A 13,011-nucleotide genomic window follows, 5' to 3' on the forward strand; every position below is an offset into this window, starting at 1 on the left:
GCACCAACTTCACAGACCTTTAATACCCCGGGGAATGGTTATCTAAAAAATCTATCTCCGATGACCCTGAAATCACAGATTATTGACTTTTTAGTGTATATAATATGCTCTGGGAAACTGGGAGATCTTACTATAAAGAAAAAGGAAGAATTGGCCCAAGAATTACCAGCAATGAATCTGGATTTATCTAGACCTGCTTTACCTGTAACAAAAAGAAACAAGCTAGAACTTAGAGACAAGAAAAATAAAATGAGTGCCAAATGTGTAACTCTGAAGGCAAAGAAGGCACTGGTTTCTCAGATATTTAGTATCACAAAATGTACACACCTCAGCAGGAAATTGAAATGCAACTTGAAAACCATGATAAAACCAGGTCCCCCTGGGGCAGATATAATCCTAAATGCCGTTTCCTCTGCCACGCCTGTTTCTTTTGCTATGAACATGTATAACGGAAAGAAAGTAGAGACAGACATGCCATGGAAAACAGGATTTAGTCACAAACAGCAAAAGCAGTCACTAGGTGGGGAGAGCACCTGGTGGGCTGATTACAGGGATAGGTGGGCCAGGGCCTCGGGGGGCGTGCGGGATGTCAAAGGCAAAGGTGGAGAAGCAGCCTTACCGCGTTTTCAACACTTGAGTTTCAATGCTCATAATGTGACAGAGGCTGCCTTTGTGAAGTCGGGTCTAGAACAGAAGAATCCCGCAAGGAAAACAGGTCCAGAATCAGTCACTACAGCTCAGGAGCTGCCGCAACAAGCACCTCCCACACAATGTGGGTCCCAGTCTGTGAACTGCTCTATTTTGAATTCACTTCCATCTGAGAAGCTACCAAAAAGAACAAAAACACAAAAAGGCTTAAAAGATCCAAAGATTTTATCTCCAGAGCCAGGGAAATCAGTTAGTGAATCTGTAATTGTTACAGCACAGAGTGACATCCTGTCTGAAAGAGGCCCTCGGAAGAAACCGGCTGCTTCTATCCTAGAGGAAAAGAGAAGGTTACAGAAGGATTTGCAGGCCAGCACCCTAGAGTCCTTTGACTTCTCCATGCCAGCTTCATCTGAGTTTATCATGTGGAGAAATGCAGCGCAAATCCCTGAGCCTAGAACTGGGAAAGCACAGAGGGCATCGGTTTCAGAAATGATGAACACTGCTGGGTCTGGTGCCCTCAGCCATGGAAGGGAACAGGACTGCCTCTTGGAAAACATGGCCAGAGGAATACCTCAAGGTGCGCCAGATACACCTACGAACACCTTCCTTTCACCTACACCTGCTTTACCTGCCATCAGAATTCATAAGGAAGTAAAAGCAAAGAAAAGCACATTTAGAAAAAAGGGCAGTATTAAGCAGCTAAATCAAGACAAAGGGAAAAGACTGTATACATATTCCCCTAACCAATGGGCTACCTCAAGCCGCTCATGGGCACCAAGAAGGCAAAATGAAAAAGAAGGCAATGAAGTTTTATTCAAAGCAGGTCTAAAAATCCTGATAGTAAATGGGAAGGACCAACATGTGCTTATTACAGAGCAAGAAATGAAGCAAGAAACACAGTTTCCAGAAAATGCACTGGATTCTATTTGTTCTCTTCTGGTGATTCCATTTCAAACAGAAAGGCTGAAGGAGAGCATCCCATTACAAAAAGACATGCTCCATAAAACAGGTGAAAAGATCCCAGGTCCAAAATCAGAGAAAATGATGTTTGACAATCTTTTACTTGATGAAACAGAGTATAGAACTACATCTGATGGGAGCCCTGCAAGGAAGCTGGATGTTCCCAGTGCAGTTTCCCTACAACTTGACAAGAAAGACAAAAAGACTCAAAAAGTAATAAAATACACAGTGGATCCAAGTATCCCACCTACCAAAGCAGGGAATGCAGTGTTTGGAAACCCATGTGATGAACACTCTAGAAGGAAAGTGGGTGGTCATACTGCCATGACACAAGGAGAGCTACAAAGAGATTTACTAACAATGCCCGTGACGTATGTCTTACCTAAATACAAGAGGCAGAAAAGGTTGTTACAATTTCCGGAAGGGAAAGATCTTACACGTCCCAAATATGTAACCTTGAAGGCAAAAAAGCCTGTTTGTTTACAGATGTTTAATATCCCTGAGCATGGTAATCTACATGGTAGAAAGGAACAGGAATGTAATTTTAAACCTTTGATAAAAGACATGCAACAAAATAAAAGTATAGCTAATGGATTCTCATCTCCCACACCTGTTTCAACTCATAACAAAATAGGTATCAAAGTACACAGCACACCAAAACCAAGAGTGAAAATACACAACCATACCTATTTCAGGGATAGGGAAGCATGGAAGGCCAGTGTGACCGATACACAAAACAGATACAGCAATACCATGAGAATGTATGTGCAACATGAAAAGGAAGAGGAAAATATCCAAAAAACGTTGCCAGAGTCAGTCCCTCATTATAGCCAGAACTTCAGTTTCAGTGCCCATCGTATGAAAAACCTTGGCCATTGCAAATCAGAATCTAAACTGAAGAGCTCAGCAGTGAGAAGGACTTGCAATGCGCCTTGTACAGTGGAAAAGACGAGGCAAGAAAAGCACATTAGAGAAACTATTTGGGAGACTGTTTCTAGACAGGTAATGAATTTACTTCAAGTCGAAACAGTGAAAAATAATACTCATACTCAAAAAGGAATAAAATGGATGGTAGGTCTAAAGACTCCATCTCCAAAAGCAGGGAAATCAGAGACTGGTTCAATGCAATGTGATACTCTCTGGGATAGAAATCCTGGGAGAAAATCAGAGAGTCCTATTTCTGAGCAAAAAGCATGGAATGAAAGTGACTTAGCAAGAACAGTCTTAAAACCTTTAGCTTTTTCCAGCCTTGATTCATTTGTGCCCCAAAGCCAGAGCTACACAGAGTTTGTCGGCAAGGAAAGTATGCGCCCCAAGCATGCAACTTTGAAGGAAAAGAAACTACTAATTTCCCAGTTGCTTAATGGCAAAAGAAGTCTTACAGGAAGCCCTGAAAAGAAATGTAAGCGGTGCAAATTCAAGCAGAGGACAAAAGAGAGGCGATGGGAAGAGAGTGTGGCAGAGGCATTCATCTGTGCCGCCAAGGGAGTTGGGATTCCACTACCCATATTGATGAGTGAAACACACCCATTCAGTACAGTAGCAAGGGGCGTTCTATGTAACAGAACACATCACAAAGATCTGAATGGTCTTATTACAGAGGAAAAGGCAGGGCTAGAGGAAATCTTGGCCGCCACTTACGTAGGGTCTCTAGATTTCTTCATGCCTGTTGTATCTGACTCCGAAAGCCAGATAAACACAGTGCACTTATCAGAAAAGAAAATCATACTGAATCCCCAACATTTAACTCTGAAGAAAAAGGAGCCACCGGTTTCACAGATACCCAAACTCAATCGGCAGCTTACCATAAGACAAAGGGGAGAGCTTGGATCCCATTTCAAAACCAAAATGAAAGGGTTAAAGCAAGGAAAACATGTAGCCGATACATTTCCAAAGACCATTTCCTCCCCATGGGATGCCGCTGACATTGAAAGCAGATTCAAAACAGAGACAGACAGAGTATCAAGGTCTCGTCACGTACAACCCCCACAGATGGGGTTGCCAGCTGAGGGGCCGGTGAGTGGACAGTCCCTTAGTGCCCCAGGTCATGCTGCTTTCAGCATGAATGAGGAACAGGAAGAGAAGACAGACGGAGAGAGAGAGAAAACTGTACTAAATGCAGACCTACAGTCTATACACACCTCCATGCTTGTTCCACCACACACAAGGATGGATCGGTCACCTGGTACCTGGGGTAACCACGAAGAATCTTCTGAAAAGAGAAACATCCTAAATAAAGTAAAAGTCATGGAGAAACAAAAATATGAACAGCATGGTTTGTTTAGAACAGCTCCACGGTATACCCAGGCATCTGAGTTTGGAGCATGTCGAATGAGGGAGTCAGGTCCTGCAGAATCACAAGAACCCTTAATCAATACAGTGTGCCCCACGGGCACCACTCCTCAGAAAACGGACATCGATTTAATAGATCAAGAAACAAACATAAAAGTTGTAGAACATCTTAGTCCGGAGTGTGTTTCTTTCTCTAAGATACATCTACTTGAGATTGAAAAGCAGCAGGAAGAATTTAAAACTGCAAACTGGGAAACAGTAGCAAATCCCAAGATTCATACTGCAAAGGCAGAGAAATCACTAACTGATGTGTCTTCTATTAATACAATAGAGTGTGAGGATTCATCACAGCAAAGAGAAAGAATGGAGCTCACAGGGCTAGAACACCTGGCGCTGCACGACAAACATCCAGAACCATGTGTCTCAGGAACTCTCTGGAGTGCGCCTTATGCCCACACGCCTGTGTATCCTAAAACCATCAAACATAAAGCTAAGGCAGAAACAGCTGATGTGAAAAACACTATGCATACCAAACAGGTAAAATTGGAGGCCCAGGAACTACCTGCATCCCACCTGTTTAAAACTACAGGGTATGGAACCAGAAGGAATACAAAGAAACTGAGAAGTAACATCAAGAGCCGGAAGGAGGAGTTCAAGGAAGGAAAAACTGCAGCAGATTTAGCTCTGAACACTGTTTGTGAGTCTAGATGTACTCAGTCTCCAGTTAAAGAGTTTATGGAAATAAAAAGGGAGAAAGACAAGCCAAGAGAGCGCATCTGCATTCCTGCACAGGTAAAGCTGGAGAAATCATTAAACAGAAGAAATAGGCCACCTTTACAGTTCAGTAATAAGAGTGCTACATCAAGAAATCCTAAAAAGCTGAAACAGTGTGTTAGAGAGCAAAAAGAAAAACGCCAGATTGTCTTACAAGATATTGTCCTACAATGTAGAGATCAGGTAGTGATTAGCCAACCAGTGAAGGAGGAAGACAACCACATCAAATTAGTAGTAAATTTGGAAAGAGAAGCATATCCTGATCTATTTCCATGGAAGAGGAGAACCAGTTACAGCAGGTTGGACAACCCAAGAATCAGAATACTTACAGACTGTAAATTCCTTATTGCACAAAGAGTACAGGAAGGAGATGCAGACATTGTTCCACAGGGAAGAGAAGAATCAGAGAAAACTGCTATTTCATTACATGCAAAAGAACAGAATATGTTTCTTGCAGAGTTGGATGCTTCTCAACAGAAAACTTGTGAAGAGCAAGAATTGCTGAAACGAGAAAGTATTTCAATGACAAATCAGGGGTCGATTTCCTATCTCAAGACGATACCACCTCATCTTGAAAACGTTGTAAAGGTAGCTGAGGAAGATATGTACATTAATAGAGAAAACATTCCACAGCTACTGAGAAGGGAAAAATTAAAAACTGATATTTTACAAGGTTCCAAAGGACAGAAATATCTTTATACAAATCTAGAGATCCAGCAAAATATGTCAGCAGTGCGTAAAGGAGAGGTGAAACCAAATCACATTCCTGAGCGCATTCTGGATTCTACATCTTGTCTCAGGAGGGGACCTCTTCATGCACAAGAGGCAGTAAATACAAGAAAGAAAGAAAACATTAGCATCCCTGTAAGTTTAAATGTAAATTGTTGGGGGAAAAAGGAATCAAAATTAACTGATAATCAGTTAAAAGCAAATGGACAGAAAGTGAACCTTTCAAAAAAACTGAGGGTAAAACAGGTACATAGTTCTAACCAGAATGAAGAAACTATTCTGGGAGTCATTTCCTCTTGCATATTACATCATCTCAACATTGAACAGCTAAAGAAGGAAGGCTCAGCACAAGGAATGAGTTCTAAATTTTTGAGTCAAATGGTGGAGAAAGCATCAAACAAAGCAGATTTTCCAGGAGACCCACCTCCATGCTCCATGAGAGTTAATTTGCATACTAGTGGAAGAAAAAAGTACCAGAAAGAAAGTACAGGCAAGGGTCTTCCAACATCTGTTTCTCGTTCTCCAATGGCTGTACTGAAGATTACATTGCCGTGCGTAGGGAAATCACAAAAGGCAGCAGAGAGGCCAAAGTACCACACTGCAAATACGGAAGGAAGTGGCTTGCCTATTGAAGGAAAAACAGAGCGACTGGAATGTATACCCCAGATTCTTCCAAACCCTAATTCTAACCCTTTGAGGGATAGATTTCAAAATAAGATGCCAAGTAGAAAGAAGTCATCAGAGGAAGCAGTGAGCACTGCGGAGTGCACTCCACACGCAGAAGGAATTGGCTCGCTTTTGACAGGAAAGGAAGAACAGCAAGAAAAATGTGCATATGAGGCTCTTCCAAAACCTGCATCTCACTCCAAAACAGGTCTACGTGAAATGAATACCCCAGGGCAACAAGTGAAATTAGACACAAATGTGATGCACTGTGAATACTCAACTCCACAGGCTGCAGAACCATTAAAAGGAATGGATGTCATAGCTGAATATACTCAAAAAAGTAAAACAAGACAAAACTTACTCAGTATGGAACAAAACAAGCAACACCTATTGAATCCTCACAAGAATTTTCTGGAGCATATGTTTTACTCCCCAAATGACCCCCAGCTCCTACAACATGTCACACCTCAGACGAAGAAAGCATTGCCAGAAGTAGGGAGTATCTCAAGCAGGACAAAAGGCCTAGACTTGTTTCCTAAAGATCAACCAAATACTGTAAGTGAGGATGGACCAGAGTGGACTGTGCCCTCAATTCCTCTGAGGCAAAAGAAAAACCAAAATACAATGTTGCCTTTAGGATCTTACAGTAAAACTATAAAACATCTGACTGCTTCATTTCCAGAAGGAAGTACATCATCAAACGAGGCACGGGTAATTCGTTTGCTGTCAAACAGTGGCTCCCACAAGCTCAGAGTCAGAAGGAAGGTGGGAGGTACGGCATATCAAAGGGTACAGGCCATGTGTCTGCCTGGAATATTTTTACATTCTGTTTCTACCTACATGCCTATTTTGCCTGGAACTAAAAGACAGGAGGATAGCATAAAACAAGGAGTTACGAAAGGCATCACGTACCCCCTAAGAACTCTGAAGTTGAAGGAATCAGTATTTTCAAATGCACTCAATAGCATGGACTATGTCATCCCAAGCAGCAGACCAGTACCACAGTGGGACATAAATGAGAAGATGGTAAATGTGAAACATAGGAAGGGTCAACCAGATACGGTCGTGACAAATCCATTTGAGTTCATCTCTCCTTTACCTCACCTCAAACTGAGTAAAGAGACAACTGATGGGATTATCTCAAACAATGTAAAAACAATAAAACAATGTATGTCACAGAGAAAGGAGGATAGAATAAAAGAAGGCAGTAGGAGAGAAATAATGAATCCCAATGTTATTTTGAAGGCAAAGAAGCCATCAGTGTCTCGTGTACTCAATGGAATGGAATTGCCCGTGCTGCTGAACACTTTAAAACAAGAGTGTAAGGCACAGACAGGTAAAGGTGAATCAGGTGGGGAACTGACAAAGTTCTGCACTTTCTTACCACCTCTATCACATCCTAACTTGGATTTAAGAATAAAAGTAGGAAAAGGTAAGTCTGGAATACCAAGGAGCTGCCTTCTACCCCCAAAGCTCCAAGCATCCACAAACATCAGGAAAACATCATCTGCAGAGTCAATGAATAGAGACAGCTTAAGCAGTGTAATAGGATCAAAACAATATTTGCCGCAGAAAAAAAGGGAAGTTAGAGGACATACAGTAAATGTGAAGGACAAAATGGATCTCCAACATATCAGTCCTAAAGGAAAGAAAACATCTATTAAACCCACACTGCTTGGAAAAGAATCACAGTGGAACAATAAAGAACGAGAGAAAAGGATGCAGAAAGAGAAAAGTGATGTAGGAATAGTGCAGAGGAAGTCCCATGCTGCCATTCCTCCTTCACCTCACGTGGAAGGGGGTCCTGGGGTAGAAGAGGAGATACACATACAAGGAATAACGGGATTCTGTCTTCCGTCATTAACACTCCGGGAATTAGCAGATGAAATGGGAACAGGGAAGGAGCCAACTGATGATATTTTAAGCAGTATTAGAAAGGCAAAACATCTGCCACAGCAAGATGGAGACAGAGTGCCAATGGCCTTGGAAGAAATGAGGCGTCCCCAAAGAAGAGCTGCTTCGAAGGCTGGGCGGCCTGTAACTGCACAGGGATTACAGCTGAACGTCAGAGACAGAAACAACCAGGCGCAGGAAGATGAGCGAGTCGTGATTCAGAGCAAATCTTGTGCTTCCATCTCTTTGCCCCCTTACTCTGAAGTGGAGACAAGAAGAAAAGGAGAAGCCATGCTCATAAAAACCAGGTCCTCTTTCCTACAACTGGAACTCCACGAGTCATCAGATACAGGAAAAAAAGCGTCTAAGAAGCCTATTTACTATGATATGTCAAATAGTGTGAAAAAAGCCAAAGAACATATAATGCAGGACAAAGAGGAGAGAGTAAAAATGGCAAAAGTCACACCTTTGAAGAAAAAAGAATCACCAATTTTATGGGAAATCCAGTTGGACAGCAAAGAGCAAGAGAAAAAGATCCAAAAATTTAAAGGTGAACCGAGTATGGTTCCAACCAATACCAACACTTGCATGCCAGCTCCTTCTCATTTAAAATGGGAAAGAGGAATAAAGAAAACAGACCATGTAACTAAAATAACAAGAGACTCTCTTCCAGAGCTATCACCCCAGCGATCAGACTCAGTGAAAAAAACAAACAAAAAGTGCACTGAGGGGGGCGGCACAGGTGACACACAGGAAGCAGGGGAGGACGTGCCACAGGGAGAGGAGGCTGATGGCAAGACAGCCGCCGGGAGAGCAGCGCTGCACCCAAGAGATAAAGATGTGAAAGGAAAGAACATGCTCCCACAGGCCACCCCGCTGAATCCAAAAGAGGGGGGGACAGGAGGCCCAGAAGGTGACCGTCAGGGGGAAATGGACCCAAAGGGTAAGGGACAGGGGACAGAGGATGGAGAAGGCAGAGGTGAGTGGGAAGCAGTTCTGCCCACAGAGCGGCCTTCTGAATTTTCTCTAGCTTATCATGAATCAGAAACAGAAGGGAAAGAAGATACGCTAAAAGGAACAGGACCTGCTACTTCACAGCCATGGCTCCAGACATCAGTGGATGCAGGGCAACTAGCAGAGCCCCAGGCAGTTAGGGATGACATGAAAGCCATACAGAAGGACAAACCACAGGAAGAAGAAGAGAGAGGAAACACGGCACATATGAAATGGGTCCCACACCCCAGAGGCACAGCTTCCAAGGCAGAGACATCACCACCTCCTCCTGTGTCCAGTGTTGCCGAGCCCAGGGCTCTGAGCAAGAAAAAGGAAGCACAATGGAGCTCTAAGGAGAAAGAACAGAAACAGGGAAGAACAGGAGAGCCGGACGTGGGTCTGACAAAAACTCCTTCCGCACCTTCTCCGTCTCACGACAGAGTGGATACAGGGACCCAAGGAGACACAGACTTGCTTGCAGTCTTTTCTCCTTCACAGTTACAGCCCCCTAAGTCTGCAGGTGCAGGGAAGCTCAGATATGCAGAATCCAATGGAAATACTAGCCCGTGTAATAGAATCCTAAAAGCTAATCCGTGTGCTATTTCAGAAGATAACAGGCGGAGGCTCCATACAAGACATCAAAAGATGTCTCTAGAAGGCACTGACACTATAAAACTTAATTCAAAACACAAATCCCCAGAAGATTCGTCTCCTACCCGCCGTATGGAGACACTGACTGTTAATGTTTTGAGTGGCAAAAAGAAGCCCATTACGAAGTTACAGGGTATGAATGAGCTAGAATGTGGAACATCTTCAGTGACTTCTGCTGAGATGCCATGGCCTCCTATTCTCCAAAAATACTCAGTAGAAGGAAAAGACAGACTTCTCAGACACTTCACTGTGAAAACACTAGAGACTCAAATGAAAGCCCTTCCCAGACCTGTAATAGAGTCTTATGTAAAGGCCAACATTCAGGGCAGAACGAAACCTTTATCTAAATGTATTCATTCTGGTGTCAAAGTACGAAAACAACAGAGTTGTGTTACTCTTTGAGAAAAAAGCTCTTCATCAAATAGATCTTGATTTACAATACAAATATCTTCATTTTCCCCTAGGCCTTCCAACTGAAAGTACATTCCCTAAACCAAATATACTTCCCAAACATATTCTTAAATTAAACACAGTGGAGGTATGTAAAAAAGTAGATGATAACAGAGAAAGCAGCTGTCCCTGCACTGATAAAGAACTGTTAGAACAACGTATCTCTTCCAAAAAGCTAAGTCCCCATGGAAACTCATCACCGATCAGAAAACTCCTGGATCCAGATGATGTGTATACTTCAGACCCTATTCAACAAGGTCCAGTCCAGAAAGATACTACAATTCTCTCAGAGTTAAAACCTCATGTGACTCCAGAAAAAGACAAAAAAAATATCACGTATGGTTTCAAGAAACAAATACACAGGAGCCTTTACATTTAAAAATTCAAGAAAATGCCCCTAGTTTAGTTGACCCCCATTTAGCTCAGAATTCTGAAAATTTTACTGATACTCAGACAAAGATTGAGCACTTGGCTAACTTGGAGGAATACTCAGCTCTTGAAGTACTGGATAGTGAAGCAGGGGTGTTTTTAGAGTCCAACCCTTCTTTAAATCAGGAATCACAAAACATTCTATTGGAATTACAGAAAGGCATTCCTTTAGAAAATCTCCACAAGATGAAACAAATCACAACTGACTTGAAATGTAGCCATGACGATTCAGGTTCCCATCTCAGAAGCTGTGGAAAACATTTCTCTGCTGTGATACCCCCTTCCTGTGAAACGCACAAAAGCAAGAAACAGAGTTCATCCTCCCAAAGGCGATCTCCTGACCAGTTGTATCCTAGTTCATTAAGGGCTGCAGAAGTTCCATCTGTATCATCTGCCAGTCCATCCAGGGGAGGGGAGCATTCATGGACTCCAAGGAGCAGAACAAGTTGCTCTTCAGCTCCCTTGACGGAATCAAATATTAAATTACATCTTGCAAAAAGCCAACACAAACCTCACTGGCACCCAGAAAGCAAAGGAAGAAAGAAGGCCAGATTTGATTCATCTGGAAAGAAAAACATTCAGTGGAATACGGATTACAGTTGTGCACAGAGCAAAGCGAAATACGAAAGAAAGAAGAAAACATATGATTATGAGGCAGAAAGTTTGGACTACTTCATAAGGAAGCATAAGTTTAGCATCAAAACCCCAAGAGAATACCAACTCTCTGTCTGAAAGAAAACAAGGCCGGCCTTTTCTTTATGCCTGTACATCAGCAGACTCCCTCGAGATTAAACCCAAAACCATTCGCTGGACTATTCCCCCCAAACTCGAAGGAAGAGAAACTTCAGAGTGCCTCTGGTAGCAAAGATTTCAAGTTCTTGAAATATATGGAGTTCGTCCAAAAAGTTGTTGCGGTCATTCTTAGACTATTTCGGTCCCGTTTATCAAGGCTGGTATGAAAATACCTAGATTTCCACTTCATCTGAAGGGCTACTTCAATTGTGCTACTCTGTGCAAAATAAAACCATATGAAGTCAGACGGTTTCCTCCTGAAGTGTTTTCTGAGCTGACCTATTTGATTTCTGTGGTAGGTGTATGCACTTGTTCTGGGAGGGTGGGATGGGGGAGCAGGCGGCGCTGGGTCTGGTCCTACCGTGCCCAAGATCTTTTCGTTTATGTCGCCTCTTCATAATCCCAAGAGAAGAGGATCACAAGTATGGAAGCCCTCTCTCCATTACACACCAATGAGTGAAGGGCGGGTCGGAGGAAATGGAGTGTATAAAGGAGATTGAGAGCAAATGACCAGCAAGTTAGGAGCGCATAGAAATTACAAGGAGAGAATTGCACACAGCAGTGATCAGCAGTGTCAAATGTCACCAGATACAGGGGTAAGTACTGGTTTTGAGAAGGCAGAGCCCTCCGATGGCCTTGTCCTCACCCCCGACTTCCAGCAGAACCCACAGCAGCTCCATGACCCGTCCCTGAGCACCATCTGCCATTGCGGGAGCATCGGGGTGCTTCAGAACCTCACCCCAGAGCACCTGCCAGCTTGCATCCTCTCGAGGGACAGGAGGTCATCTACTATGTTCGCAGGGGAAGGGAGACTGCCTCCCAGTGCACCTGCCCTGCCTGCCCTCCAGCTATACCTGCATGGGCACTTCTGCTCGGGGCTTCTAGGTGCCCCACTCAGGGGTAGACAAGGCTCACCTGTTGGCAGAGGTGATTGAGAACCCGGAGTGTGGCACAGAGCACTGCCACCCACACAGCCTCAGCTTTGCCCTCAGGGCTGCCGGCCCCCTGTGCCGGCTCTTGCAAGGAGCCCCAGAGAAGCTGAGCCCACCCAGGAGCTGTTGTGAGAACAACACCGATGTGTGGGATTTGGGGTGGGGGAAGCAGAGAGATATTTAGCACCAAGTGAGTTGTTTCTTTTTAATGCATTTTGTACTGGCTTCTTCCTACTATGTGACTAAAGTATTGGTCTCATTCAGAAAAAGAAAATTATGGGCTCATGAAAATTCCACAATGTTAATTGTTTTGTTATTATAACAACAAGACAGATGATAGTTTTTCATATCACCATTACATTCGTGGTAAGGATAACAATGCTTCCTTTATTATAAACGCTACTTGATCTTTTCAAAAAATGTATGTACTCTGCTTGGAATATTTGGGCATACTTAACAAAAAACCATAAAACATTCCAATTTTTTTATGAAACAAAGTAAGTTTATACAATTTACACACAATTTTTAATTTTAGTAATAGAAACAGGGAAATTATTTCACTTACTGATATTTAACAGTAATACTTTAACTCCCCAAGACATGCACTACAACCATCCAAAAGATTCTCATCAATCAGTGATGGTCTTGGCATCCTATGTGAGTTCTGTCCATTGGATTTGACAATCAGATTGAATATTTTAACATATTTCATTACAGAGAATTTTGAACATAAAAAAAAAAGAATAGTATGATGGACCTCTAGATACCCCTTATCCTCAAACTTTAACGTAGGCCAAACCTG

At 42.9% G+C, this 13,011-nt stretch overlaps 1 protein-coding gene across 1 annotated transcript; it reads left to right on the forward strand.

The window, feature by feature from the left end:
* The first annotated feature begins 441 nt into the window (after positions 1-441).
* Positions 442-12,212, forward strand: CCDC168 (coiled-coil domain containing 168). Its single transcript, XM_073213318.1, has 4 exons — positions 442-1,225; positions 2,243-4,174; positions 4,286-9,739; positions 11,866-12,212. Exons 1-4 carry the CDS (start codon positions 442-444, stop codon positions 12,210-12,212), a joined length of 8,517 nt encoding a protein of 2,838 aa, XP_073069419.1.
* The last annotated feature ends 799 nt before the right edge of the window (positions 12,213-13,011 follow it).

This window comes from Manis javanica, chromosome 9, assembly GCF_040802235.1.
Source record: "Manis javanica isolate MJ-LG chromosome 9, MJ_LKY, whole genome shotgun sequence".
Classification (NCBI taxonomy): domain Eukaryota; kingdom Metazoa; phylum Chordata; class Mammalia; order Pholidota; family Manidae; genus Manis; species Manis javanica.

Coding starts and splice junctions, on each gene's coding strand:
- CCDC168 (XM_073213318.1), top strand. CDS start 442: ATGTATAACGGAAAGAAAGTAGAGACAGACATGCCATGGAAAACAGGA. Junction 4,175..4,285: donor AACAGTAGCAAATCCCAAGA/TTCATACTGCAA, acceptor CAGGGCTAGAAC/ACCTGGCGCTGCACGACAAA. Junction 9,740..11,865: donor GCCCATTACGAAGTTACAGG/GTATGAATGAGC, acceptor AAATGTCACCAG/ATACAGGGGTAAGTACTGGT.